Source organism: Tauraco erythrolophus, chromosome 3 (assembly GCF_009769465.1).
Source record: "Tauraco erythrolophus isolate bTauEry1 chromosome 3, bTauEry1.pri, whole genome shotgun sequence".
Classification (NCBI taxonomy): Eukaryota; Metazoa; Chordata; class Aves; order Musophagiformes; family Musophagidae; genus Tauraco; species Tauraco erythrolophus.
In genome coordinates this window covers 37,624,426-37,651,753 of record NC_141467.1, presented here as the reverse complement: position 1 = coordinate 37,651,753, position 27,328 = coordinate 37,624,426, and the positions used below count along the sequence as shown (strand labels likewise).

The 27,328-nt window shown below is 43.2% G+C and overlaps 1 protein-coding gene across 1 annotated transcript in view; it reads left to right on the top strand.

Moving 5' to 3' along the window:
* CARMIL1 (capping protein regulator and myosin 1 linker 1) overlaps nucleotides 1-23,197 on the top strand; it is a 193,732-nt gene extending 170,535 nt beyond the window's left edge. Inside the window, exons 33-39 of the mRNA XM_086608525.1 lie at nucleotides 2,555-2,661; nucleotides 4,328-4,760; nucleotides 9,955-10,033; nucleotides 12,842-13,075; nucleotides 16,001-16,135; nucleotides 18,880-19,026; nucleotides 22,204-23,197. Coding sequence (XP_086464651.1) covers nucleotides 2,555-2,661; nucleotides 4,328-4,760; nucleotides 9,955-10,033; nucleotides 12,842-13,075; nucleotides 16,001-16,135; nucleotides 18,880-19,026; nucleotides 22,204-22,340 — 1,272 coding nt within the window. The 3' untranslated portion in view covers nucleotides 22,341-23,197. The remainder of the gene's footprint in view (nucleotides 1-2,554; nucleotides 2,662-4,327; nucleotides 4,761-9,954; nucleotides 10,034-12,841; nucleotides 13,076-16,000; nucleotides 16,136-18,879; nucleotides 19,027-22,203) is intronic.
* The last annotated feature ends 4,131 nt before the right edge of the window (nucleotides 23,198-27,328 follow it).

The window sequence follows — 27,328 nt, the reverse complement described above, 5'->3', positions numbered from 1 at the left end:
CACTTGAAATGTGAGAGGCAAAATCTTGACCTTTTCTACTGTTTAAAGCGGGTCTGTTGAGTTGTTTGCTGTTCCCACTATTTCCATTTAGTAATTTAAGGGGTCTCAGATGATCATAGCTGCACTTCTCTGGTTTTGCTGGAAAACAGATTTGTTCTTTGTTCTTTGTAAGCTGAAAAATGTAAGAAAAAAAGGGAAAAATGGAGAAAAAAAAAAGAAGAAATGTAAATTTTTAACTTGGGGTAAGGGGTGGGCAGAAGAAAGATTTGTAGTTTTGTCAGGCTTTTTACTGAAATGAGTGTTCGGGTGGAAAGGGGGGAAAAGAGAGTAATAAAAAGAAAACCTCAGCACCACCCACCCCCAAGGAGCTTTGAAGCAATATGATGAAACAGTTGTGTATCATTGAGAATTTGTGAGATCTCAACCTCATGAGTTCTTCCATCATGCATGAAGATTTAGTACAAAAAAGATGTGTTTCTCTAATGTATGCAAGAGATTGTGATTCATCTTATTTATTTGTGCTTTCAAGCCAGATTTTTTTCCTTAATTAAGAAACAAAAGGCTTACCTTTAAAGTTAGGGTTAAAAAAAAAAAGGGACAAATGAAAACTAACTACCTTGGTTTTGTTTTGTTTGGCTTTTTGGTTTTGGTTTGGGGTTTTTTTGAGCATAAAACGTGAAATAAACCAGAGATCAGTCTTTTACATTAACATTAAACACTAAAAGGCATTACAATAAACATCCATAATAATATCCTGTGCCTTGAGGATCATCTTAGGTCCTCAACATTTGTGTATGTCTTTAGTACATTTTTAGGAACTTGCTGCTTTTTCAGGTGCAAACTTATTTATTTTGTGAGGTAGATCTCCTCATATGCTGTAGATTATTGGATCCTTGCATTACTCCCCTTCAGGAGATGCACTTGCCTTTGATACTTACTTGTTTGTTCCTACTATTCACAGGGCTCCAGTATCAATATTAAATGGTTTCTTGTTTCTTTTGAAATGCATCAGCCGCTTTTGGTTGACACATTTCAGTTGAAATGTCAGTGTCAACTGTTTTTTGACTGAGAAGGTAAATATTTTCATTGAGACAACCAGCACTTGTGTGACCAACCCAGATGTCAGTATATGCATTGCTGCCTAGTGTCAGGTGTTCCAGCTAAACAAGTTCTCTGCATAAAACCCCAAAGGTGGCAGAGTTGGAAGTCTGAGAAGTCATTGTGCTTCTTAGAATAAAACTGTTTTTTAGAGAAAATACGCAGTTTGACTGGCAATAAAGTAGACATTACCAGATGGGCTCTTTTCAGATCACTATTACATTGCTGCTGCAGGTATCAATAACATATTAACTATTATCTTTAATAACAAAGTAAACGCTAACCTTCAAACAAGGTTCAGCTATAGAAAGTAAAAAGTTTCATGGATGTGTCAAAGTATTAGTTCATATGCAATCCATTGTCCTGGCTTAATAAGGCTGGGTTTGATGTTAACATCAGCTTTTAAAAGTATTTATTTTTCTTTTTAGAGGCTTAGAAAAGAGTGTGTATTCCAGCTGAAAAGGGAGGCTGGCATGACTCTGAGGTATCGCCAACTAGGAGATTCCTTGATTTAAATTGTTTCAAATTACAAACCCTACTATTTTCTGACAGACTGATTCCTAGTCATTAATAGTTCCAGGAATACAACTGGGTTGGGTCTTGTGGAGTCCTCTGTAGTCACCTAAAAGGTTTCCATGCGGCATTTAAATTGAAGGAAGTCTCTCTACTGGTAATAGAACTTTTCCGCATCAAAGCCATGTACAGGAGCTAGACCACATGAGAAATCCTCCCAGGAGATGACATGTTTCATCTTCAGGAGGCTGCAGAGTCACCAGCTAATCTTCACAGGGCCTTTGTGGTTGGCAGATATTACTAAATTAATGTGGTTCAGATGCCTCCAGTCACTCACCTTGAAAACGTGGGCACTGAAACCAAAGAAAGAGAGCAGGTTTTCCATTTTCAGACACTCAGTGAAAATTCACGTTCAGTTCTTGAAGTGAAACGCCTGATTTCTGTATTTGGAGTCCCTGCTTTTGAAAGTGCTGGATTGAATGAATTATGACAGACTCTCCCAGCCTGCTGGAGCTCTGTTTCTGAATCTCTAAGTCCAAATTCCAGAAGGAGTGTTTTTCTCTGAACAGAGAAGCAACTAGCTGTTGAAAGTAATTTCTCTTCACATCACCACCTAAAGGATTTATAAAGGATTTAATTTTTCCTTAACTTTTTTTTTTTTCCTTTTCTAACTGAACTAGTGCTCTATTCTCACAAGCCCAAGGCATTTGATTCCTGGCCTCGCACATTGCAGTATACAATTTGTCGCTGGTATTTTGGGTTACTTTGTATTTGATGTAATGCACCAACTGACCTGACTAAAGGGGGAATTCCAGTGATGATTCCATTGCCTGCACTGAGGTTTGGTTGGCACATGCAATTTTTATGTCTCAATGCTTAAATATTGTCATTGAAACAAATATGCTTAAATTATTATATACCAGAGAGTTTTGTCTTCTGTCAGGTGTCTGCTGGAGTGCCTCCAGAAGGGGATCAGAATGGTCTCATGGGGAGAGTGGATGAAGGTGTGGATGAATTTTTCACTAAGAAAGTGACAAAAATGGATTCAAAGTAAGTTCAAATTTAATTTTCAAAAAATCCATCCTGATAGCTGGGCAAGTAGTATTTGACTTCTGTTTCCAATATCTAGGGTTGCTGTTGTCAAAGTTAGAAAATAACTTAGTAGTCAAGACGTTGTGAATTCAATTACCCTCCCTCAACAATGACTGCTTTGAAATAAATTGTTTTAATGTACCACATGGAGGGGATTATTGACTAGTGTGCATTTTTATAATTCAGTTGACTTCGTTTTGCTCTTCAGCAGAGCTCATTAGAGCTGAAGCAGAGCTGTGTATTGGTTGAGGCTCTCCTCTCCAGTGCTAGTCGTATACACAAGTGTCTCTGTCTAGTAAGGACTGCTGTTGGGCACAGTGTTTTGATAGGTGACAGTAGATATATGTTGTTTTAGGAATATGTTAAAGATTCTATTTGACTAATTTGTGGTGTTCCAGGTTTAAGCAATACATTCATCTGAAAGATATGTCTCCTTCAGCTTTGTATAAGGGTTATACAGCTTATACAACTGCTTTCTGGCTGGTTGTGTATTTACAAAACCCTATAACTAGATGTTCATGCATTCGTACATGGTCGTACACATATACACACAAATACTAACATAAATAAATGAGAAAGCTAGGGCAATCTCCAGACAACTTGGAATGACCCCTTCTGTGCTAGATGCGACATCCATTAAGGAAAATGGTAGATGTAAACTGGTAGATAGCTGTGGTAGGAAAAGCAAATGTTTTAAAATCACTGAGAGTTATAAATATCTATAGTGACATGTGAAGCCATGTGTGATATACTGTGTGTCATGGTAAAATTATGGTAGCTTTGAAAAATGGATTAGCCAGGTTAAGTTCAGGGTGCTTGCAGACTACTACATTCTCCTGTTCTTCCCTTGGGCACTTGCCAGCTGCTTGTTTTAGATGTCCCCATGAACTTACACTATGCCTGTGTGCCCGTCCTTGGCCATGCCTGTGGCTATGGTTCTTTGCTCAGTTTGCTGCACTGGTGGCTCTTTCTCCAGTTGGGGTGCTTGTATGCAAATGTGTTATGTGCCCAGCTTTCCTCTTAAGTGTGAATGTTCTGCTCGTAAGATGTCTGATAAAAATCTTACTGGCAGGTGGGTTGTTTGGGGTTTTTTTGAGGACGAGCACCTCCACTACAAAGGTGACGTCTCCATGTTCCTTACTGGAAAGGTGACTGTGCCAACTAGTTCCTGTTTCAAGCAGGGCTCTTAAGGGACAAGGTCTCCCAAAAGCTGTGTGAATCATGTGTCTGAATCAATTGTTCTCCTTTTACTAATGGGCAGACACAAACCAGAGGTGGTGCTCTCTGGAAACAGAGTGAAATTGTACGTGCATAGACAGCTTGGGCAGAGCTACACTGAGGTAACACCTTGCTGGTGTTGGAAACATCTGGGTCCCTAGTGCAGATGAAACAGCTACCTCTCTTCATTATATCATGCACAAGGCCAGCACAGGAATCCTCAAGACAGTATGATCAATGTTAATTGTCCAGTTTTTAATTTAGAGACACTAGCTAATGACTGAGCCTAGGGCAACATATGGATCATACAAAAGATTGCTTTTGCCCAGGAGACATCATTACGTGCTATTTAAGAGAGAGAGGAGGGGAGCAGAGAAGAGTTTAAAATGTCTGTGTCTTTTATTAGGAGACCATCAACTAAAAGTTCAGACAGCAGTGAGCCCAGTGAAACAGGTGATGAGAAGAAGAAAAGGGACTCAAGGAAGAGCGGCTTCCTTAACTTAATCAAATCAAGAGGCTCCAAATCTGAACGTCCCCAGACTGTGTCGGTGGCAGAAGAGCCCTCCTCACCCAAGGTTGCTGCAAAAAGTCCAGCTGTGGACACAAGCAAGAAGGAGGTAAAGCCTGCAGAGCAGAATGGTGGTACAGAGCGATCCGAGGAATTAAAGACACCAGACTCGCTGGAGGAGGCACAGCCAGACGATGCTGCAAAAGCTGAGAGGGGTGACAGCAAAGGAAGCCCACAAGGAGGCCGGAGGTATGGCGTGCAGGTGATGGGCAGTGGACTTCTCGCGGAAATGAAAGCCAAGCAGGAGAAGAGAGCAGCCTCTGCTCAGAAGGTGAAGGCAATTTGATTTCTCTTGAGGTGTTGAAAAAACAAGCAAGAGCTAGGTGTCTTCAGGGGAGGTGGGTTGGGTTTACAGGCGTTGGTGGCTGGGGCTGGACACATCAGTCCTGCTTTCCACCAGGGATTATGGTGTTCTTGCAAGAGGATTGCTCTCTGCTGTGGTGGTTGAACATGAATACCCTGGCCAAAAACTACCCTGCACACGTGGAGCAGGAGATGCACCCTTAAGCCTGCACTTTCTCTCCTCTTGTGGAGGAGGTAACATGAGCTCTTGCACTTGATGTCAGGCCATCACAAGCACGAAAGAGGGCACCTCATTGTTTGCATGTATTACAGAGCAATTTTGGGGCAATTAATAAGCACAGTTTGGATGTCTCCACTCTATACGGCGTGTGGTTTGTTCATGTGTAATGGAAGTGTGCTTTACAAAACATAAAGCTAGGACAGATTTCTTACTGTGTGCCCCCTGCACACCAGTACCTCAAGTGTTTGGCAGAGTTAACTACAGTTGTAGCTACCTGTACTCTTCTCTTTTGGAAGGTGATGTAGAAACGTGGAGAGGTGTACTGTATTTTAAGTTACATATTCCATACAGAGAAGCAAATCTGGCTTTCAGACACTGTTTACAGCTATTCATCTTATGCTTTTTTTGTTGCAATTTATGTCCTTTTGTACCACACCTAATTATTGTTATGCCTTTGATTTCTGTATTTCAAATACTGACACTCAAAGAAAATAAGCATACGTTAAATAATCTGTTCCCAATTATCTGTCTGAATTCCCTTCACTCTCTCTAATTTTCTCCTCTGAAGTGCTGTTGCTGGGCAGGAACTCTGCTTTGCTTCACAAACGTGTGGAGTGGAATATCCTTGTGTTGCTCCAAAGCATTTTGTGCTGACCTATTTTGCCCGATGCCCATTTCCCATTGAACTTCCCCATTATTATGAACTTCCCCTGCTTCCTCCCAGCTGCAGTACACATGTTCTAAAATTACCAGAGGATCAGCCTTTTTTCACTCCTCTCTTCCTCTTTGATGTGCAGGTTACTCAGATGCTATCCGTTCCCCACCATTATCCCCCTTAATTTGGAAGGTGTTACCTTACAACAAAGCGCATCTGCAAGTCTTGCTGTCTTTTCCTTCCTTTAAGACAATGCAGAATTGTCTTGCTGTGACCGAGGCACCTAAAGTTCATTTTTAACCTTTCTTCATAGCCTTATAGTGCTTGCCATGATGTCTGAGCCAGTCCTGCAGACACTGGGGTCTTGTAATAAGCAGATTCAAATTAACGCAGTCGTCTATGGCTCATTAAAGGGATCCTCAGCATAAAAACAATTTTTCTAAAGAAATGGCCAATTCCCACCTTTCTCATTGGTGCTGAGTAATGCCCATGAGTCATGCCATTGATTTCTAAAACACTAAGTTTTCAAGTAAAATGTCCTATGATTTAAAATAAGAGTGTTATTGCTCTGCCTATAACTTAGAAAATACCAAGGTACTCCAGATTCTATATATTTTTACAACTGCATTAATCGTGTGTGCTTGGTCCTCTTCGAGTTCTTAATGCTTGTCATTTGGGATTAGTCAGATCTGGAACAATGTGACTGAGGCAGAATATTAGCATGTGTGATTTTTTTTTTATTTTTTTTTTTTAAGTGAGGAGAGTAAAAGTGCTCTTCGACTAGTGAGCTTTCGTAGCATTGGTTGAGAGCTTGAATTTCATATATCAAAAAGAAAAGTTATTGTCTTTTCCCAGTATTTTTTTTTCTACCCTTCACTTTTTTACTGTTTGGAAAGGTTAAGCCTCTTCTTTCAGGTTTAGTTTTCAAGAATATAGTGTTATCGATCTTATTCTTTTGTTAGGGATACTTATGGAATGCAAAAGTAGGTCTTTTTTTCTCTCTCTTTTTTTTTTTTTTAAAGAGTGACCAGAAAGCTGGATTGAAATAGGAATCTGTACACAACAGGGCACTGAGTTATCCATTCTTAATGTTGTCCAGATCACACAAAATTGAACTGCTGTTCAAAAGAATTTTTCACATACTTAATCCTAGATCACAATATTGAATAATTTAGTTTTGCACTTTTATTCATTATATTCATGAAAGTGAAAATCATACAGTATCCTGATGATGGTGAGCTACAGAAGACAGTATCCCACTGCCGTTACATTGGTTGTAACTTCCCTAACATCTTCAATTTTATCAGAATTCCAGTAAGAGAGAATATTGTCTTTTCCTTTAAGATACAGATGGCTGCTTGTATTCTGAGCTACTTTACGTGAAAACAAAGCCAGAAGGAATTTACTATTTCATTCATACCCTACCACAGTCTTGTTACAGATACAAGTGATGAGCAGGTGCATAGTAGATGGAAAGATGGCAAATGCTTTTTTTGTTTCCTTGTGCTTAGAATACAACGTGCGAATTGACATTAATGCCAGAGACGAGTATTTGCAAATTAGTGTTGCCTCTAGGCGTACATAAAAGGATCTTTTAGCTCCATCTAGTGTTTACAGGCTGGATTTTTTAATACCTCAAGCAAGACCTATGAGCAGACCAAGATCGTCTGTAACCTGTTTATTCCCTCTTGATGACTCCCAACTCTGCAGTGTTTCCCAAACTTGCATGAATTCCTATTAAAAGTAGAGCCTGGTCGTTATTCACCTGTGTTTATCTGACATGATTGACAGCTCTTCAGAGTAAATTTGTGCAGCAAGTGTTTAGTGTTGTCTCAGGACTGTAAGCAGTTTGTAATGTCTGTACAGTAGGTAGCCAAACATGCTAACATCCTAATTGCATTTTTAATGAGTACACTAATAGATGCCAGCAGTGGCTTTTGTAATTCTTGCTGTACATGGTCATATTTCCCCAGTAGTCATATAACTAGGGAGGGAGGAAGGAGTTATAGAGAAATTAGTTTTCATATTGTCATACAGCTGTATTAAAAGTCATTTACCATAGCTAAATGTTATGCATATATCCTCAATATTTACATAGAAAAATTAGCATTTCAGTGAAAGTTTATGAGAATTCACATTCGATGAAGAAACTCTTGGTAAATTCAATTCTCAAAGGTTTTTTTTTCCAAGGGATGGAAGAAAAATCCAGTAAGTGGAGAGTGGTGTTTTCTTCAAGACTATATAGCCAAGATAGTCTTACAAAGAAACATGTGGCTCTAGGAGGTGGAGAGATGAGAATTCAGCCAAAACATCAATGAGAGCCAAGAAATGAGAACGAAAAACTGAGTTTTCACTCAGTGGTACAAAGCTTAATGTTCCTGCTAGCTTTGGAGGAGACTGCTTTGTCCGTGTGGGCACCGTAGCTTACCATTATGGTCCTACAAGTCATTGCATTTCTAGAGTGCTTCTGACCAGAAGACTTCATTGTTTGGCTTACACGTGCTTTTTAACATACAGATGATATTATACTTAAAACCTGTAGAAATATAATCCCTTAGAGTGGATAGTTGCATCTATATCAAAGTAGTTTTACAGTACAGGAAGTTTAATGACAATTGTAATAGCATCCTCTTTTATGCAGTGTGCCATTTTGGGTGCACACCTGTACTTAGTGTAGAGGTCAGGAGGAAGCATTACCGTGCTAGGTCTTATACAGGACTGGCAGGCACTCAGCATCTCCATACTTTTCTTTGTTGTATTAAAGAGAGGCTTTGTTTTAGGAGCTGTGAGATTCCATGAGCAAAGAGGAGGTATTTGTAAATCCGTATGGCAAACCACACTGTTTTCTGCATCGCTCCTCAAAATCTGCTTCTCCTGAAGTGCCTGCGTTGAATTACCAGCACAGGGGAAAGGCACGTGGCCAACATGAATATTTAGAGATCATTCCTTTATGTTTATATTTAAAATACTATTTTCACTCTAAATCTGTACATTTTTCCATAATTGGTATGTGCTCCTACTACTTACAACCATTCTCTTCCTATATTTCCTGTTGCCCAATTTTTATCTGCATGCTATACGTAGGAGTCTTTTAGATTGCAAACTCCAAAGGGCAGTGATCATGTTTGACATGGGCTGCGTGCCATGTGGTGGAAGTTTCTGGACACTATGGGACAGTCAGATCCCAGCACGAGTCATGCAGAGTTGGTGTTGGAGTAGTAGTAGCAGTGTCCTGAACGTGTCAACATGACTTACGCATGGGTACATAACCAAATGCAGTGATCATCAGCACAGATCGTTTGCTGTAAGTCATTTACCACACTAACTGTCTTGAAATAGTAAATCAAGATGAAAATCGAAGCTGCCCTCAAAAATCTATCCCCACTTTTTTAGTTTCAAAAAAAAAAAAAATCTCACTTTTTTGCCCACTCTTTATAAGGCTTTCTGCCATAGTATATCCTACACTTACTTCTATGCACTTTTTGTATCCTCCCATTTATCCCTCTGCTTAAGCTCTGGTAGCAGATAAGACAGCAAAAGGAGGCTGGTTCTTTTACAAGCACATTGGCTCTGTATCTAAACTTCCTCTGGTGAATACACAGGTTTCAAGCTCACTTAGGCTACAGCTGTGATATCACAGAAGTCTTTGCACTTTTTTTTTTGAGGCCAAGTTGTTAAGAAAGCTATTCTGGAGAATAGAAGACTTGGTAAAATATCAGCACATAAACAAGAGACTCCCTTTCTTTAGAGGTGCTAAACATCCAGCACCCCCTGTGCTGGGTAGCTTTAACCACCTTTCAAGAAGTAAGGTCTATTTGTTTTTAAATAAATTCTGTGAATATGCGGGCACTACTGCTCCTGTAGTTGTAAGTTTGTGTAAAATGAAAAGTTATTCTTGTATGTGGAAGAGCATACAATCCTTTAGCAGTCGTATATTTAAAACATAGATTTTCGGAAAAAGACTTTATTTTAAACCTAAACAAAGAATTTTAAAATAGGGAGCTATCTTAGGAGAAAAGACTAGCACAGTTTTAACTCCTGTACATGAGCAGACTTGTCACTTAGGAGGCAGGATGTCGTTGCAGCTTTGCTAGACATGTGGCAGTATTAGTTATCAAATCAGTGTCGCTTTCTTCCTACGTAGATCTCCAAGGCCTGAAAGAGAAACAAGGAGAGAGAATATACCATTTATTGCTATCATTGCTTTCTTTGCCTTATGACTTCCAAATTAGAGTTTTTTTACTAACAGATATATTATTAATATGAGAGCTTTTCTCACTCTTTCAGAAACTTGGGAATGACACAACTCCCAGAGAGTCTTTTGACACGGCGACAAGCTCAGAACGACTGGATGGAAGTGGTACAGGTACATTTTGGTTTTCCTGGTACAAAGTCTTTCTGGAAAATGCAAAATGCCTAACCTCAAAATCTCACTTCTCTCTCCTGATTGTGTGCCTGCAGTTTCTTAAGCAAAATGTGACCTTACACTAAGTGGAAAGGATTAGAAACAGAGCTCACTCTTTGTACTGTGTTTGACAGCACTTTTCATGAAGTCAGCTCTAGGACTGAGTTGACAGCTCAGCTTTTACTCTTGTGCTTCACGTTGCACTGGAGGGAAAGTACTCAGTGCATGTGCCCGAGGTGCCTTCGAAAGGGTACTGGCCTGTAATGGGATCAGCAATGCTGAAGCTGAACCCAGGAACCAGCAAAAATGTCTGTGCAAGAAGTGAAACTCCTAAATATGCCCGATGACCTAAACATGACCAATTTATAAGGTTTATAGTAGTCAGTGCGGGAACCAGCTTGAGTAGTCCTAGCCCTTAACTGTTAGAATACACACCTCATAGGCAATGGTGACTGGCTCTTCCTAGGGTTTAGCTGACTTAGCCAAAGCCAGGGCCCTCTGCCAAGCCGTGGAGGTCCCCAGACACTACACGCATGCGCAAAATGCCTCCCCCTCATGTATGAAGTCTGGCCTTGCAGTGCTTACAGCACTGATTCTTTCCGCAGCTAGTCCTGCTGAGCACCAGCCAAGGGGCCCTTGTCAAACTGTAGTCCTGGGCCCTGCTACAATGCCACCCTTTTAAGTACAAGATGAAATTCTGGTCTCTGTGCACACATGCAAACTTTGGGGACTGGTTGGTGAAGTGTTCAAAAGGGATTCAGCTCTGGTGGTTTGTGCGCACTACATTCACTGGACCAAAGGAGTGGGCTGAACTAGGAAATCCAGGTCTGATTTCTCAACAGTGGTGCTAGGTATGCTGCAAGCACTGCACGTAGGGTTGCCACAGCATATAGAAAGAAGGGTGAAAAAGCAGGCTGAAGTCTAAATCCAAATGTGGCCATCTTGGTTGATCGCTTAAGAAATGGATTTTGAGGCTTTGTACCTTTCTAGAGCTAGTTCTAAAAGACAGCATATTCAGAGCTGCTGAACACTATAATCAGCGCTTTTAAAGCCTGCTTATCTTTTGAGGAGGACTTTGTGTACTGTATGTGTCTCCTGATTTCTTCAAACTGAAGTCAGAGAGGCAAGAATAGTCTGTGCTCAGGGCATTAGAGTAGCTGGGGGTGTCTGACCCCAATTTTTCTCTGGTCCTTGTCTCTACAGATGGCACATTTCACCTCCACCTCACTGCACTGTGCATGCCCCTTCCTTTTGGCCCCCAGCTGTCAGTTATTTTTTTTCCACTCTTTCTTGAGAGCTCTTTGAGGCTGCCTTTCACTATTGCGACTACGGTTTGTCTTTGTTTTGGGTTAATTTATTTTAACTTGCTGAGTTCTGATAATATTAGCAGGCCCGAGGTTAGGAAGGCAAGAAAGAGAGCTAATGGAAAATTGATGCTGAAGGAGAATAAGGGTTTTTTAATTCCTTGATGCATGTCTGAATATTGTCTGCTTTTTTGTATGTACACACACACAAGCGGAGATGGTGTCCTGCTGTTTTGCTTGCAGCGTGAAGGTCTATATTGCATTCAGGTGGACACAAAGTGTCCTCGTCACGCTCTCACACAGATACATATGCGCCACATAACTCTCTGTGGTTTGCCAGAGTTTAACTCCAGCTGGGCTGAAAAACAGCTTCATAAGCTGGAAAACCCTATTGGAGACTGGCTTGCAGCAAACTATATCAACGCTCCCCTCCCTCCCATTGCCATTAAAATGTCCGTGCTCAGCACTTTGTAACAAGTAGGATTTCTGAATGGGAATAGCAGGAGGTAGGTAGGTCAAGTCAGCATCTGTGAGCACATAGCTGGCTTTGCCAGGTACCAAATCTGCATTTCAGTTATTCTCAGAAGAGATTTACAGAGTAGGATGTGACGATTGTTGAAGATCCCAAACTAGCATACAGGTTCCAAGATTATCATTATATCTGCTTCATAAAAGCCTTTGACCTTCTCAAAGCTTCAAAGAAGGAAATTCTGCTATTTCCTGCTATTTGCAGACATTTTGCTTGTTTGCAACCTTGTGTCCAGCAGGCTTTCTACCAACTTGCACAGCTAGGTAGGGCTGATTTATTACTTGGAAGTCAGTGTAGCTTTATCTGTAAATATCTTGGTCTTTGTCTGGGATATATAATATGTTGATAAACCCACTTATTGTGTGGAATCCATAATCTGTATACTGTGTTGCTAGATAAATCAAAATATTATATAAAGAATACTTTGATCTTGGCTAAGCTTCGGAATCTCCTCTAGAGCTTGCTAAGAGCAACAAATAACAAGATGTAGCCTGCTGATCACACGTTTGGGATTTATTTTCTGGGCCAGGATTTTTCTGTTGATCTTGGATAGCCAACCTTTTGTCTGTAGAGGCACAAAACCGCCGAAAGCTGCCTTTTCCACTGATTCATCACTACTTTCTCAGCAGGTAGGCGGTACCATCTGCTCCCAGAAATATGGAGGGAATATGAGGTCCAGCCAGCCATCACCCCAAATATATTAAAAAGGGGGAGATGCCATCGCCTCTGAGGCAATTGAATTATGAAGTTTAGCACATGCAAGATTCAGGTGCTTTTCTTGCAGTGATTTTGAGTAGAATATTAGATATCCTCTTACATGCTCACTCTGCAATGCAGCAGTGATATGTGAGCTAATGATGATATTTTCCACACAAGCATACCTGTGCAGTCTTCTCTGTTGCAGGAGACTTTATTTTACGTGTCTATTTGTTTTAGTGCCTAAACTCCAGCAGACCCTTCCAGAGAGTCGGTTTGCCTCAAATAAAGGTGACTCCATCTCAGCATCATCAGAAAAAAATTCAAAAGCTGAACCAAAGGCAGAAGCTGGTGCAAAGGCAAGAAGCTCTTCCAATACACCGACCAGCCCAAAACCCCCACTGCAGTCAACAAAGCCCAGCCTGGCAGGACGACCCACAGTGCCGCAGAAACCGCGCTCTGCCTCTCGTACTGGTGAGGAGCTGTTCTGGGTGTACGTTATCCCCAGCTGGTTACTTCTGAGTGGTATTTCTGTGGGCTATGGAGGAGACACGCATGGCCACATCCTCAACAGAAGTTAAATGTAGAGGGACACATTCTTCAGTCACTTGCTCTTGACTTGCATCCTTCTTTTTCACCTCCCTCTTCCCTAAGTCAAATAAACTTATTAAAATGGTTTAATCTGTGACCTGCAATAGTAAAGTCTGAGGAGAAGCAATAGCAGCAGCAGCAGAGCTGTTTGGAGCTAGCCTGCTTTCACAGAAGAGGAGAGCATAGAGAGATACTTCAGCATCAAAGCCCTGTTGTAGTAGCACCGACAAAAATAACTGTATTTTCTCTAAACACCTGGTTCTAAATACTAAAGTCCTTGGAGCTTTCTGGCAGGCTACTTTTAGCCCCTCGAACAAATGCCTGTTACTCTTAATAACTTGCACAAACTGATTGTCTCTTGCTCTCCTTTTTCTTGTTTTACCTTTGTTTCATTCCTTATTGCTTTTGACTGGAAATAATTGTAACTGTGCTTTTATAACCCTGCAAGACCACCAGTTGAATGACTGTTAACTTCTGCTCTGTCCTAACCTCCTGCCCAGATATTACCTCAAGGTTTCCAATAGTGGGAAATACTTCACCAGATCTCCTGTACATTTGTCTGTCTGCTGTTGAACAGGCCAATGTCACAACCCCCCCTCTTCCCAAAGTACAGCCACTGCAGCTGAGGGGAATTAGATGCTAGTTGCTGACTCCCCCAGTAGCTATGGTAAATACGTCTTATTAATTTTTAATGACTGAAAAATGTGAGCATAGACATCTGTAAGAGCTCATAGACCTCTAGGCTATTCCCATACTCACTGTTGACCTTACAAAGATGTCATTTCTGATGAGGACGAGGGGACAGGGGGATATTATAGCCTCTTCCCTGCCCTTGATGTGTATGTGAGTGTTACTTAGTCTCTGCACTCAAGAATGTTTTTCAAGTACAAAATCACCTTCAGGTTTTAGAATCATAGAATCATAGAATGGTTAGGGCTGGAAGGGACCTTCAAAGGTCATCTAGTCCAACCCCCCTGCAAGGAACAGGGATATCTCCAACTAGATCAGGTTGCTCAGGGCCTTGTCCAACCTGGCCTTGAACGTCTCCAGGGATGGAGCATCCACCACCTCTCTGGGCAACCTGTTCCAGTGAAGTTTTAGATGGCTTTAATTTTATTTTATTGGCCATTTTAGAAATGGTCATAAAAGTGAGAGGTGCAGGGTAAGATGCTCAGGAAGATATATACAATAGGAAAGCATGACTTATTTGGTGATGCTTAATCTGTAAAATAGGCAGTGTGCTATCTCAAAATCTTAGGTATCAGAAAGACCCGAGCTATCTGTTTCTGCCAGCTCCTGTTTCCTGCAGAGAGAGCATACTGTGGGTTTAACACAAAGAATAATTAATATTTACTCATAATAAGCCAGCTCCTCAGGTGGCAGCAAGAGCAGCACCATCTCTGTTGCAGTCTAACTTCTGTCCTAGTACTTGTAGCAACCTGCTGGCTCAGCACACCCAGGCGACGTGATGAAGAAGCCAAGCAATAATCCTATTTATGCTCCTGCCATTGTTTCCAGCAGTGTGGCCAAACTAACGGTAGCAAATTTTTCCTAAGTAATCTGAGTGCAAAGGAGCACAGCTCGAATGTCCACAAATTATCAAGGACTGAAAGTGGTTCCTCAGTAAAGCACATAACAACTTTAGTTCAGAAATATGTAGCTGCATTTGCCAAGCACTATGCTCATCCATATGTTGACATCAAGCTTCCCAAAGCAACTGGCCTGACAGGCACATCAAAAGTGTGGAGAAGGTCTGAGAAATGATGTATCTGTTCAGATCAAGTTGCATTTGGAAGGTCGTCACTTTCATTTGCTGAAAGTAAAAGGATTGACTCCCTTTGTGGTGACTTCACAACAGTGAGGTAAATTCCTATTAATTTCCAGTATGCAACTGAATTAACTCATTGTACAAATATGCCATACAGGTGATACTCTGCGTTCCTTTTTCCTTCTATCAATACTAATGTGTCTTCCTAGTTCCTCTGTTGCATACATATGCCTCTGTTTACTCCTAGGGAAGCAAACATACGAGCAGTTTAAGTAATCCATTGTAGCTGTACTTCCCTGCTGTCCAAACAAAGGCTGTCTGTGTAGGACTGAAAAGGTCTTCCTGTAAGGACTGTAAAGATGATAGTCAACTTGCCATATGTAACGCATGTCCAGCCTTTTAGAGAAACAAGATATCCAAATCGTTTAAACTATGGATTTGAATTTAAATTCCAGATTTCCTCACGGTCTAGAGGACAAAGTATTTTTTCTGTTCAGAAAACCTTTGCAGATGCTATCATGTTATCTACTGGTAATTTATTCCTGGAAGTACAGAGTTCTGTAGGCTATTTGTGAAAATTGTTTCACTGGTTCACTTTTATGCCTTATAACTCTGAAACAGGACATCTAAATTGATCAGTTCATTATGTTTCAGGACAATAAAAGTAGAAAGAGAACAACTATTTCCAAAAATCCATCCAAAATAATTTTCAGCTGTTCTTTACAAATTGCATACTTATGTCTTGCAGGAAATTCAGGCGGTCCCATCAGATTTATATTTGTGCTACAATAGCAGTACACATTAAAAATGCTGAAATTGAGATCTTTGCTTTGGCTATTAAAATTCTTTCACCTGGACTGAGGGCCATCATGTGTTCTCTTGACATAATGTAAATTCCTGAGTCCTCCTTTTTCTGACGCAGATTCTGGCGGTTTCTTGTTTGTGTATTGTGTTGAGGTTTGACCCATGATAGCAGCACCATTTCTATGACCTACAGCACTAATATAACTTCTCACCTTTTTGCTCATGGTACTCCGTAGAGGATGCTCCAGAGTCTCCCTCCGGCCCCAGTTCCCCAAAAGTTGCCCTGCTTCCACCTGTGCTGAAGAAAGTTCCTTCTGATAAAGAAAAGGATGGTCAGAGCAGCCCCACAGTCAGATCATTTTCTCAAGAAGGTAGGAGTGTTGATGTAACTGTTGTTCCTGTGTGCTTGTCTTCTACTAGAATTTGATGTATCATTGTCCTCCAATTTGTTTTCGCTTGGAAGGGAAGAGGGTTATTCATTCGGAGGAAAAAAGAACAAGGAAAGTGTATCTGGTCATCTGTTGCCCATCTCCTCCACCCATGGGTTGATGCTCTGTATTTTCTTCCTTTGATTAAGCCAAGAAACCTGGTGTAGTGGAGGGTTTCCCTGCCCATGGCAGAGGGGTTGGAACTAGATGATCTTTGAGGTCCCTTCCAACCCTAACCATTCTATGATTCTATGAATCCCTTGGTATTAATAATGTAGCTGAACAACTAAGGGACTCTTGTGTTATGTGTATTATGGTTTAGTTTGGTCTGAATCGAGATGCTGATTGATATTGGTCACACACAATAATGTGAAATGCAGCTCTGCGGTTCAGCACATTTCCAGAGGAGCAGCCGTGACTTTACTCCTTGTAGCCAGCCTGTTGCTCTGTTTGTACTCCTTTCTGTGGAGTCACTGCATGTGACTGAGCTCACCTCCTCCTTGAGCAATGTGTCTCTGTGTGCCAGGGTAGGGGTTGGTACCTTTTATGCACGACAGTAAGCTGCTGCCTTCTATTTGCTGCTTTTCATGTGTGCCCTGGATCTCTACTTTTGCTGATGTGTTTGCTTGTCCACAGTTGGCTCTTAGAAGAGCTAAGGCTTCCTCTGATAGTGTAGGATATTTGGAGAAGTAGTCACAGAAGTATTGCTCAACATGGTGTTAGCTTCCACAAATGACAAGGTTTGACCTCTGAGAGTGAGACTTTTTCCTTCCTGGGACTCTACTCAAGCAAGATGACAGTGAGCCCTGTTTCTGTCCCAAGGTGATTCCCATCACTCAAGCTGTGAGACAAAGAGGGGTTTCCCTTTCACACTCTGCTTGCAGTTTTTCAGAGTGTAGGGTAGGGGCGGGTGAGTCAAGGCAGATATGTAACACTGGGTTGTGAAGACTGAGCAGTTGTGCTGCCCACAAGCCCACTGTTACCCACTAGATAAGAGGATGGGCAAAACCCACTAGATAAGAGGTTGGGCAAAGCCATCCCCAGAGTGGGATGGTCCAGCGGTGTATTTTGAGAAGCTTCTCCTTTTCTCCCCTAAAACTACCATTTCCTTTATGAAACTTACCTCACAGTCTGGGTTTTGCTCTGCTTGGAAAATATTTGCTGTGGGTGGCTACTGTTTGATGATCACATGTCAGCACATGTGGGGTATGTGTCTACAGATTGTGGCTCTCACTTCAGCCACCTGTATGATGCTGTTGGGCTGCTCTTGTGCCATAAAAGTAGGCCAGCAGAACCACCACAGTCTTGCCGAGTTATGTAAGACTAGTAAGACATGGCACAACCAAGGACCTCTCCTATGCCTGGAAAGACAGTCCATGTTGCCAAAAGCTGCCGCAGTCCGTGGCTCAGGGTCCAGAAAAGACATCGGGGTGTCTGAAGTGCCTCCCAGCAGCTGTGGCATTATGAGGCTTGCAAGGCAAAACTGAGGTCTTTTTTTCCTGCCTTTGGTCCCAACAGAGACTGTGTTGCGACACTTGAACTGGGCTACAGCTTAGGGATTAGACTCGCTGCGCCGGTGCCATCATATTGAGAATGGTAATGGTTGCAGTCAAAGGCTCTTGCCACAACAGACACTGTCAGCTGCTGTCTGATAACTGCATATTCCAGAGTCCTTGTTTTTTCACCAGACTGCGAGAGAGAACTTGTTACTACGTAACTGGAGAAACACAGTGTAATGGGACTTGTTGCAGGTATATTTTAACTTGAAGTTAATCTCATCATTTCTGTGCTATGCGTCTTCTCTGTCTCCCTGTCCTGACAGGGGACATGTTGGAGAAACAGGGAATATGGGATCGTAACTCAATCCTTTTGTGTTACAGCAATCTCTAACACAGTAGAGCTTTGACAAGGTTTTGCAGTTTGTGGTTGTCACATGAGAAGAGGGACAATCGCTTTATTTTTACAATGTACTTGCTGTTTGCAAATCTTTACACAAAAGGGGTCAGACACTGTGCTTTCCTCACTCCTTGCTCCCATAGACTTTAGGCCTCCACAGATGACTTGGCCAAACACAGTTTTCTAGTTGCTGCTACTTTGCACTGTATGAATTTTATCAATTATAATTTAGAATGGCTAAAATTGTGTTTCCAGGTCCTTACAGAGCTGCTATGCTTTGCATAAAATTGTTCGGGGAAAGAGTAAATTCTGTTTCTTTTAACTTTAATTCTTTTTCAGATTTTTCTTTTTCTTTGTTACTGTTCTACTTCTTCCCTCAGTCATTCCTCTGTCCTTGCTTTCTGCCACCTTTCAGGCAAGCATGCTCAATTTATTTCTGCAACTGGTGAATCACTGCAAATCTGCCTAAGTTAGTAAACAAAATCATATCTCCTGTGAAAGAAAGCTGCAAATTAGATGATACTTGATTATAAATTGCTTTATGTTAATGAGTTTTAACTGTACTTTGTGGGACAATCTCAACCTCTTCACACAGCGTACCTGTAAGGTCGGGCTGCAGTTACCAACGTACAGAAATATCTGGACTAAATTTAAGCAAACATCTGGTATATTGATTAATACTTTTCAACAGTTGATTAAATGGGATGGATAAGTGAAATTATTTATATTACTTTCCGTATGTGGGCCTACAGAAGAGCCTAGGGGTATAAATGAATCCTTTTCCCTGCTAGAGCAAACAGGAGATTGTCAAAAAAGAGATGCAGCTCCTGACTGTGCCAAGCCATCTGGCAGCGTGAAAACCACTTCGGGGCAGTATTCCACCAGTGCAGAAGAGGAAGCTAATGTGCTTGGGCAGAGGAAGGCACAGCCCACTTCTGGTTAGAAGTTTTCATTTTTCATCGAGACGGTGCTTGATAACTGGCACTAACAATCGTTAAGAAACTGTAGTAGCAAAGAAGCCACAAAAGGATGTGGGTTTGTCTTTGGATTGTGAGAAGGGCAAAAATCTCATGGGATGCTAATCATCTTTCTGTCCCCATGGGAAATACATGGCATGAAAAAATTTCCAGGCAAGAAATGTGTGTGTTTTTTTGCTTCGTGGCAATGCCAGTGGCCGGTACCATATGGCACCTGCAGCCCCTCTGCAGAAGAGGGGTCACTGCGAGCCGTGACTGCTCATTGCAGTGGCGGTGGCACGCTGCCATGTAAGCATGCTGCAGGTGGGCTCTCTGCTGCTTTGGGTGCCCACGTACCTTTCCTTTTTAAGGTGCATGCCCTGAAGTATTTCAAGATACATTCCAGCCTCAATATTGTTAGTGCCAGTTTCAGTACATCACTCAAAAAACCATTTGAGAACTGGGAAAATCAGCTTATTTTGACATAATACTTTGCTTTTCAGCTGCATAAACAAACAAAAATACACCTAAAGAACCCACGCCCGGCACTGTGCTGCATGCTTAAGCCGCGCTTCCGGAATTGCAGCTTTGACTTATACTGAACTCATTCAGTAGGCTATAAAAATGTCCGGTTGATTTATGTGTTTTTAAAATATAAAAGCTTCTGTTCTCAAATGGTATGTGTTTACATGCTGCTTTTTACCTCTTAACTGGTTTGTTTAAACAATGATTCAAAAATTACTTTTTTCCCCCGAAGTGTTTTAATGAGATATTTGAACGTCTTATGCAATTACATTTATTCACAGTTTTTCTATTTATAAGACATCATGTATCTCTTTTGTAACATCCTCAGTCCAAAACATATAAACTTATTTCCTTTTCACGTTGTAGAATCAAACTTAGCCCACTCAAACTTGGAATCTCCCCTCCTCATCATAATCAAATTACTGTATTTTAGTTTGTTCTAAGATATCTCTCTGATAAAGTAAGTTTCAAAAACAGATGCTGCCACAGATCTACACGAGTCACCTGCATATGGTTTCATCAGGGCAAGGGTAAGCTCTTGTGACAGAAGCCTGCTTGCAGTATGTGGACTTAAGTGCCTGATACATTTCTCAAGTATTTTGGGGGCAAACTACCTGTCTTGATTTGCCAGTCCATAAACTAAAACGGCTGCTGCAGGGTGTGTTCTGGGTTTTGTTTGAAAAATGAATGGAGGCTCAAACAAAGGCCATGTAAGTAGAAGGAGGTACAAGTATCAAGAGTGTCTCAAAGATTTCCCAGCAGCTGTTTCTTTGAAAAGCAGTGGTGTTTGTGAAGGTGGAAATGCCTAATTTTTTTTTAATAGAATTTAGGTATCTTAATCCTCTCCAATCCCATTAACTAGCTTTAACAAACTTTCTCAAAATGCTTTGCTCTTCTTTCCCAGCTTGCAAAGTTGAGATAAGAATGCAGCAAGCATGTAGCTGCTGGCTCTCGTTTCCTCCCACATTTTGACTAGCACAGATAGGGAAATGGGTATTTTGGACTCAAGAAAACTCTTTGGGTAGCAAATGTGCCATGTGTGCGGAGGTGAGTCTCCGCAAGTTGCGTGCTGGATGTGTCCGTTCCCCTTCTGTCACAGCAGACATTCAGAACTGGACAATGTCTATGCCAAACAAAAACAGGCCAGGGTTTTCTGTCCCATTTCATGACCTATTGGCATGCACCTGTGCTGCCTGGAGAGTCGTGCTGTATCGCCAGGGATACAGGGAGCATCCCTGCTGAGACTGCCCCAGCAGCTCGGCAGCATCAGCTCCCTTGGGATTCCTCTCTGCGTATTCCATGTCCCTGGCAGACCCTAACACAGCCTGGCACGCTTTGAAACGGCCACAGAGATGCATCAGCGTCTTGCCTGCCCCTGCAGTGGCTGGAGCTGCGTGCTGGTGACAGGGCGGGCTATCCCTTGCAGCCGTGACGCTCTAGGTGAGCAGTGCACAGGGAAGGAGGGGTGGTGCTTCAGGGCCACCACGGCTGCTGATGCCTTGTCGAGAGAGCGTGCACAAAGGTGAACAGGCGCCAGGATATCAATGTGAACCAAAGCCTGACATCCTTATCTGAAATGGTGGAGCAAAGAAGGTCTCCTAACTGTAACATTTAATTCTGTGGGGATGAAGTGAGACGACTTGCAACGAAGTTACGTTTAAGGGCCACTGTGTCTTTAAAGGTTCATTTTAGTTGGAAGTACAAGATTTCTAAAGCTATCAATCCTTGTTTTATGTCACCGCCATCGATGTGTATAATAACTCTCTTGTTACCATAGCAATTTTAGACTACTGATTAAATCAGAAATCTTAACAAGGTTTTACAACCTTCTTTCCATTTTATTTCAAAGCTCATAGGTTTTGGGCAAACGCTGGCCTTGCTGAGATTTTAGAGTGCTGGTGAACAAAATGAGTACTGTCTGTTTGCTTTTAGATCGTGGGAGGTGGGTATGTCCTCCTGCTCTCCCCACTGCCACGCACAGCGAGGTGCAGAGCTGTGGTCTCAGCTGGAAGAGATGAAGGTTGGGCTCAGAGCCGTGAGTGTCCCCCCCATCAGAGAACAGGGTGGGCAGTGGGACCTGACAGTGATGGTGGGACAGGGAGCAGCAGTTCAGGTAACTTCGATGCCAGGGTAAAGGTCCTGGTTAAGGCTGCTGAGTCAAAAGGGACATTACAGATGTGTCCTGCGAGGGTGACAGGCCTGCCGGGGACGTGCGCCACTGGTCTGAGGGGTGTCCAGCGAGGACGTCCACCTGCATGGTCAGGAGTGTATCATCTGTGATGCAGCCCAGCTGGAAAAAGAATGCTCTTCTCGTTTTGAAGTGATGTGAAGAGAAGAAAGTGTCCAGGCCGTTTCTCGCTGTAATGTTTATCCATGTCACAGTGAAATACTGAGTATCATATTTCAAGTTTGTCTGCTCACCAACCAACAGTGGAATAAAGTTTGCTCAAACTCTTTCTCTTCTCTCACCTTTTTCTGCATTGAAGAATTAATGGACCTATGCTGCTCCCACTAGTGCAAATGAGTTCAGTGGGCACAGGAGCAGGTCCTGTGTGCATGAATGACTTTTTTTTTTTTCCTCCCCTCTCTCTCTCTCCTACAATCATTAGTAAGACATATTTCTGTTTTCTACAGCTGCGAAAAGAAGCCCTGGGCAGCAGTCCCACGAGTTCCAGGAAGTGAAGCAGAGATCCTTGAGCAAAGACGGCCATCAGGGAAGCAAGTCCAGTGACTCTGGCGAAGAAGCGGATAAAGATTTTATTTTTGTTTAGCAATCAGTACAAGTGCTTCGTAGTGCAAGAGCTTTTTGTAACAATCAGGGTAAGGCAATCAACAGCCCTTCTAGCCAGCTGCTCTTTCACCACAGGTACATTTCCATGCAGAAAACCTGATCTTCCAATCGTGATTTCCAGTACACTCACTTGGCATCGATTCGGTCCTTAATTCCAGTTCTGTACAATGCAGACGTTCCTTTCCACACCTTTGCTAAAGCCAGCGATTCCTTCATGTATTCTACTTGAATTTCTCTGAAGCAGCTACAAAGAGTGCCCTGCATTAGGGCAGTTAGAGAGCAAAGCAAATTAACTGGACCGTCTTACAGTAATACACTGCACAGCAGGTAATGTGTTGTACTGCTGAATGTAAATGTGTCAAATCTGCACGTGACTTACCTATAAATATATCCTTGCGGTATGCAATTGCACATTGTAATTATATGAAAAGAGCACACTAATAAAATAATTTGTATAGATTATATATATTAAATGCTTGGGTATGGTTTTTACATTCTCCCATAGGGAGCTTCTTTCTTCCTGTTCCCGTACTGTACATAAAGCTCCAACGCTTACATTTGTGTACCGTCAAAAAAGCACAACAGAGAAAGATTTGGATGACGTAAAATCATGGTATGCTTCCACATTCATGTATTGATGTATATAGTTGGTTGGAATGAGGGCAATTGAAATTTTATTAATATTGGTGTTTTCTAGAGGCCTTCTTCAGTTCTGTCTGCATATTAGCTTCCTTTCAATGTGTAATTCTACCAGAGAAATAGTTTGACATCTGTAAAAACATTTGAGCTTTTGAGGGAGGGGGTGCACATTTCACAGCTACCCACTTACGTAACGGGTCGAAGGGATTTTATTCATATGTATATTTGTAACAATAAAAAATGATTTTACAACTGAAATGCTAGTCTTCATTTTTGCAGCACTATTTTTGCTCTGATGGTCTCTGCTCTTCGAACGATGGCATTATGTCAGGTAGATGAAGCATGCAGTTAGGACAAAACCCATATACTCTTTTTCTGCTTGGAGTAAAAAGTCTGTTCCTGTTGAAAAGGACACAAACACGTCATCTTTGTAAAGTTACTAAACCTTGCTGGTGTCCTCCCTCAGGCTCTTCAGCAAAGCAGCCTTCACTTGAGCCAGAAATGCCTGCTATCCAAAGTCTATTTTGGTTCTGTAGGACAGAACAAAATTGTTGTGGTAACTCTCCCAAGAGCAATTGCCCTGACCTTGCCGTGGCTTCTTGCCTGGGTGGAAGTGCTCAGATACCTGTCAGTCAAATGAACTTTCATCTCATCCCTGCGCATGTACTCGCTGTTACTACTTCTCCTGTTGCAGTGTAAAGGGCTGCTCAGTCAAAGCAGAAGCTTCTTATACCAGGACCTTTTAGAGCAGCCCTTTGTAGAGGCTTAAATCTCAAATATAAGGTATGAGGCTGTGGGAAAGAGGTCTTGAAGTCAGGGGGTTCATGCCCAAGTACCACAGTGTATTCACCGTCTTGGAATTCTGCACTCTAATCTAAAGTCATTAAGAGAAGGTTACTCATTTTCCCATACATACATTTGTGTTTTATTGGGAATTGGTGAGGGGGAAAAAAAAAGACAAATGGCAAAGGAAAACTTGAGATGTTTATGTTAGAAAAAAAAAGTAATCCAGTCATAAATAGTCTGCTGCAATTTTGTTTCACACAGGACATGGAAAAGACAACTGTCTGGGAAGTGAGGTTATACAGGATTGCCTGATTTGTTGGGTTTGTGAATTTAAGAAAATTAACAGCAAGGTTTGTGGTATTAATAATAAAAAAAAAAAGAGTAGTTTCTGACTTTCAGCTGCTGAGGATTTCTCTTTATTTGTGCATGATGTCCGTCCTTCTCACCAGCCATTTGAGATGTACTGGTCCCGCTGCGAGAAAGCACAGCAATAGTGGGTGCCTGTCACCCTGGTACCAGTAAACCAAAGACAGGGATGTCTGAAATGCTGTAGAGAAAGTTATGTGTTGGCGCTGATAAACACAAGAAGAAAAGCTGTAGCGAGGTAATAGCTATCTCCTGGAGTATAAAGATTTCATCAGACAACAATGTTTTTTCATATTAGTTATGGAAAGCCTTTCCAGTCTTTATTTCAGCCATCTGTGTGTTGTAGGCAGGGTGAGTGGTGGAAAGACGACTTTAGGGGAGTGCTAGCATGAGCTCTTGGAGAGCTGGGGTTTGTTAGGGTGTGCTGTGGTTTTGGGTGTGGGGAGGAGCAGTAATTTTCTTTTCTTTACTATCTTCATCTGGTGAGCCCAGCACTGTCAGCCCGATTGCAAAGAATTCACGTTGCGTCCAGAGCACCCCCATTGTAGCTCTTCTACAGTTAAGAATAGTGACTTTTATTTTAAGTGTTTTGAGCCCATGGAGGCCTTGAGTTAGTGCCAGCGTGTTTCGGGGAAGCAACAACTGCTGTACCTGGTGCCAAGCCAAGCTGGTTGGGAGGTTTGGGGGGTGCTGCCTTTCCACGAGCTGTGGGCCCTCCAGAGCAGATGCGTGGCTGGGGGAACCCTCCTCATTTCCCTTGTTGCTTCCGTGCTGCCTGAGCCACCCGGCAGATGCTCTCTGGTCAGTCCTCTGTGCTCCCTGCCTGTCCCTGGCTGTGCGCTGCCCTGTGAGGGTGAGGGGCAGAGCCCAGAGGCCACGTTCAGCTGCTTTGGTGGGATGCCAATGGCAGAGATCCCTGGAGCTCCTGGGAGGCTGAATAAGAGGGACCAGCTAGTGGTACCGCTGAAGCAAAGTGTGGTTACTTGTTCTCCCAGGGCATCCATAGTGTGCTGTGTGGTCTGGTTGCTCAGAAGGGGCTCACAGGGTGCGGCTGGGATTATGTCTGACACAATGGTTCTGTCCCTGGACCACGGCTGGTCTCAGGTAAGACTGCAGCTTGATGTTGCATGTACCAGTTTTTGAGGTGACAGCGAGGGGGTGGCAGCACCTGAGGTGACAGTGAGGGCCTCTGCATCCCTCCATGCACACAAGCGCATGTACTGTACGACTAAATTAGAGTGGAGGACTCAGCAGCCCTGGTCACCCAGTTAGAAGTGCTGCCCTGGAAGGGGTCTTGGCAGTATCTCTGGTCGGATCCACCCCTACCTGTTCCAGCCTTGGGTAAAAGGGGTGAGAAGTTCTCAAAGGGAGCTGCCCTGGCCTGGTTTTCAGGTTTGGCTCTTGAAGAATTTCACTCATGATGTGCGTAGCAGGATCACCTCCCCGAGACGGGCCAGGGAGGGGCCGTGGCTGCCTGCCAGACTCCAGCATGAACTCGGACAGCTCTACACCACATCTGCAGGACCTACTTCCTGCTCCCTGCTAACGGAGTTTGAAATCTGGCTGATAGATTTTGAGTGTTTTAAAGTATTCCCTGATGTGCAATAACGACAGTAAATAGCTGCTTCCTAAGATGGAAACAACAACTGTCTTCAATCCTTCCCCCTCCACCAGAGCCATCCAGCCCGACTGAGACCATTTGGGACTTAACGTGGCCCATGAGTCACAAATCTGCATGACCCATCGCACTTAACTGAGAGCTGCCATCAGTGCGAGCTCTTGCTGCCGCTGCTTATTAATTGATAAATGTGGAGATGATTTCTCTCTCCTGTTGCATAAAAAAAAAGCTACTGAGAAACATTTTCTATGAAAATACCAGAAAGCTCGGCTCCCATTTGAAACACTGCTTTTTTTACGGTCATGAGAGAGCTGGGCCGCTTTCCCCGTGCCCAGGATTCTAAGGCTGGGGTGGGCTCTGCCCAAATCCCATATCTTGGGTTTATCCTCTGCTTGGGCTGAAGCTGGGGGCGGTTTCAGGTAGCAGCTCTGTCCTTTGCCTCTCCTGGAGCTGTGGCCCAGAGGATCTCTAACAAACACAGTGCAGGTGTGTACCAGAGGTTATAGTTTAGTGCCAGGCCTGGAAAGCAGAGTGGTCTTTCCCTGTCCTAAGAAAGTCTATGAATGGGGATGATGAAAATTGCTACATAAACACAGGGCAATGACCTTCTATTTCCTTCAAATGTAGGAGGTGATAAAACTCATGATGATTCCCTGTAGGCACCATCAGCCCTCACCCCTGCCCCCCGCCCCGTGAGCCTTTTCCATAGTGGCTGACCCAGTGCCTGGGGCCACGCTGCCCTGCCCATGCCCCGCCGACACCCTCCCAGCGCCTCTGGGTGCCCTGACGGCATTGCCAGCGGCTCTCTCAAAGGTGACAAACTGCTCACAGGATAATTAAAACGCCTTCAGTCTGTCGCATAAACATTAACTTGTGAAAAGCGCTGCCTTGGGTCAGCCTCCGCCTCTCCACCACAGATATAAGAGGTCATGGGAAGATCGGCCGGGCACCTTCCCGACTTTCTTCCTCCTCCCTGTGCCATCCTCCTGCAGTCCCTCCTGCCTCTTCCCAACACGAGCGTCTCGCCAGTGCCACGGCAAGCGACTCCCCACCTGAGCCTCCACCAGTGTGCACCATTCGCAACACGGCCATGACCACAGGCGGGGCAGGACCCCGCGGTGTCCAGGGGGACCTCCCTGGGAGGTGGAGAGGGGCACGTTCGTTTTTGGTTGAGTGCCACCATCTTCACCAACCAGACAGGGCTCCAGCCCCAAGGCCACGACTGGGCTTCACTTCAGCAGGTGCTACTAACAGCCAGCGGGCAGGAATGCTGCTCTGATCCTCGCACACGGAAACGTTCTCTTTCCCTGGTGTGGCTGAGATTTCCCCAGCTCCAAAGGGCACATTTCCAGCCTAGGGGATTTGCCGGAAGTGTCAAGGCTTCAGTGGATTTGGCCATGGGACTTCCACCACCTCATTCTCCCCTCCCATGCCCCATCCTGGATCCCCTGAGGCACAGCAATGGGTGGGAAGCTGTCTGAAGCGCCCCGGCCACAGGCGCTGGGTGCAGGTTTGTCCTCACGGGGCTGCTCCTCGTCCTGGCACGTGGCCAGGCCATA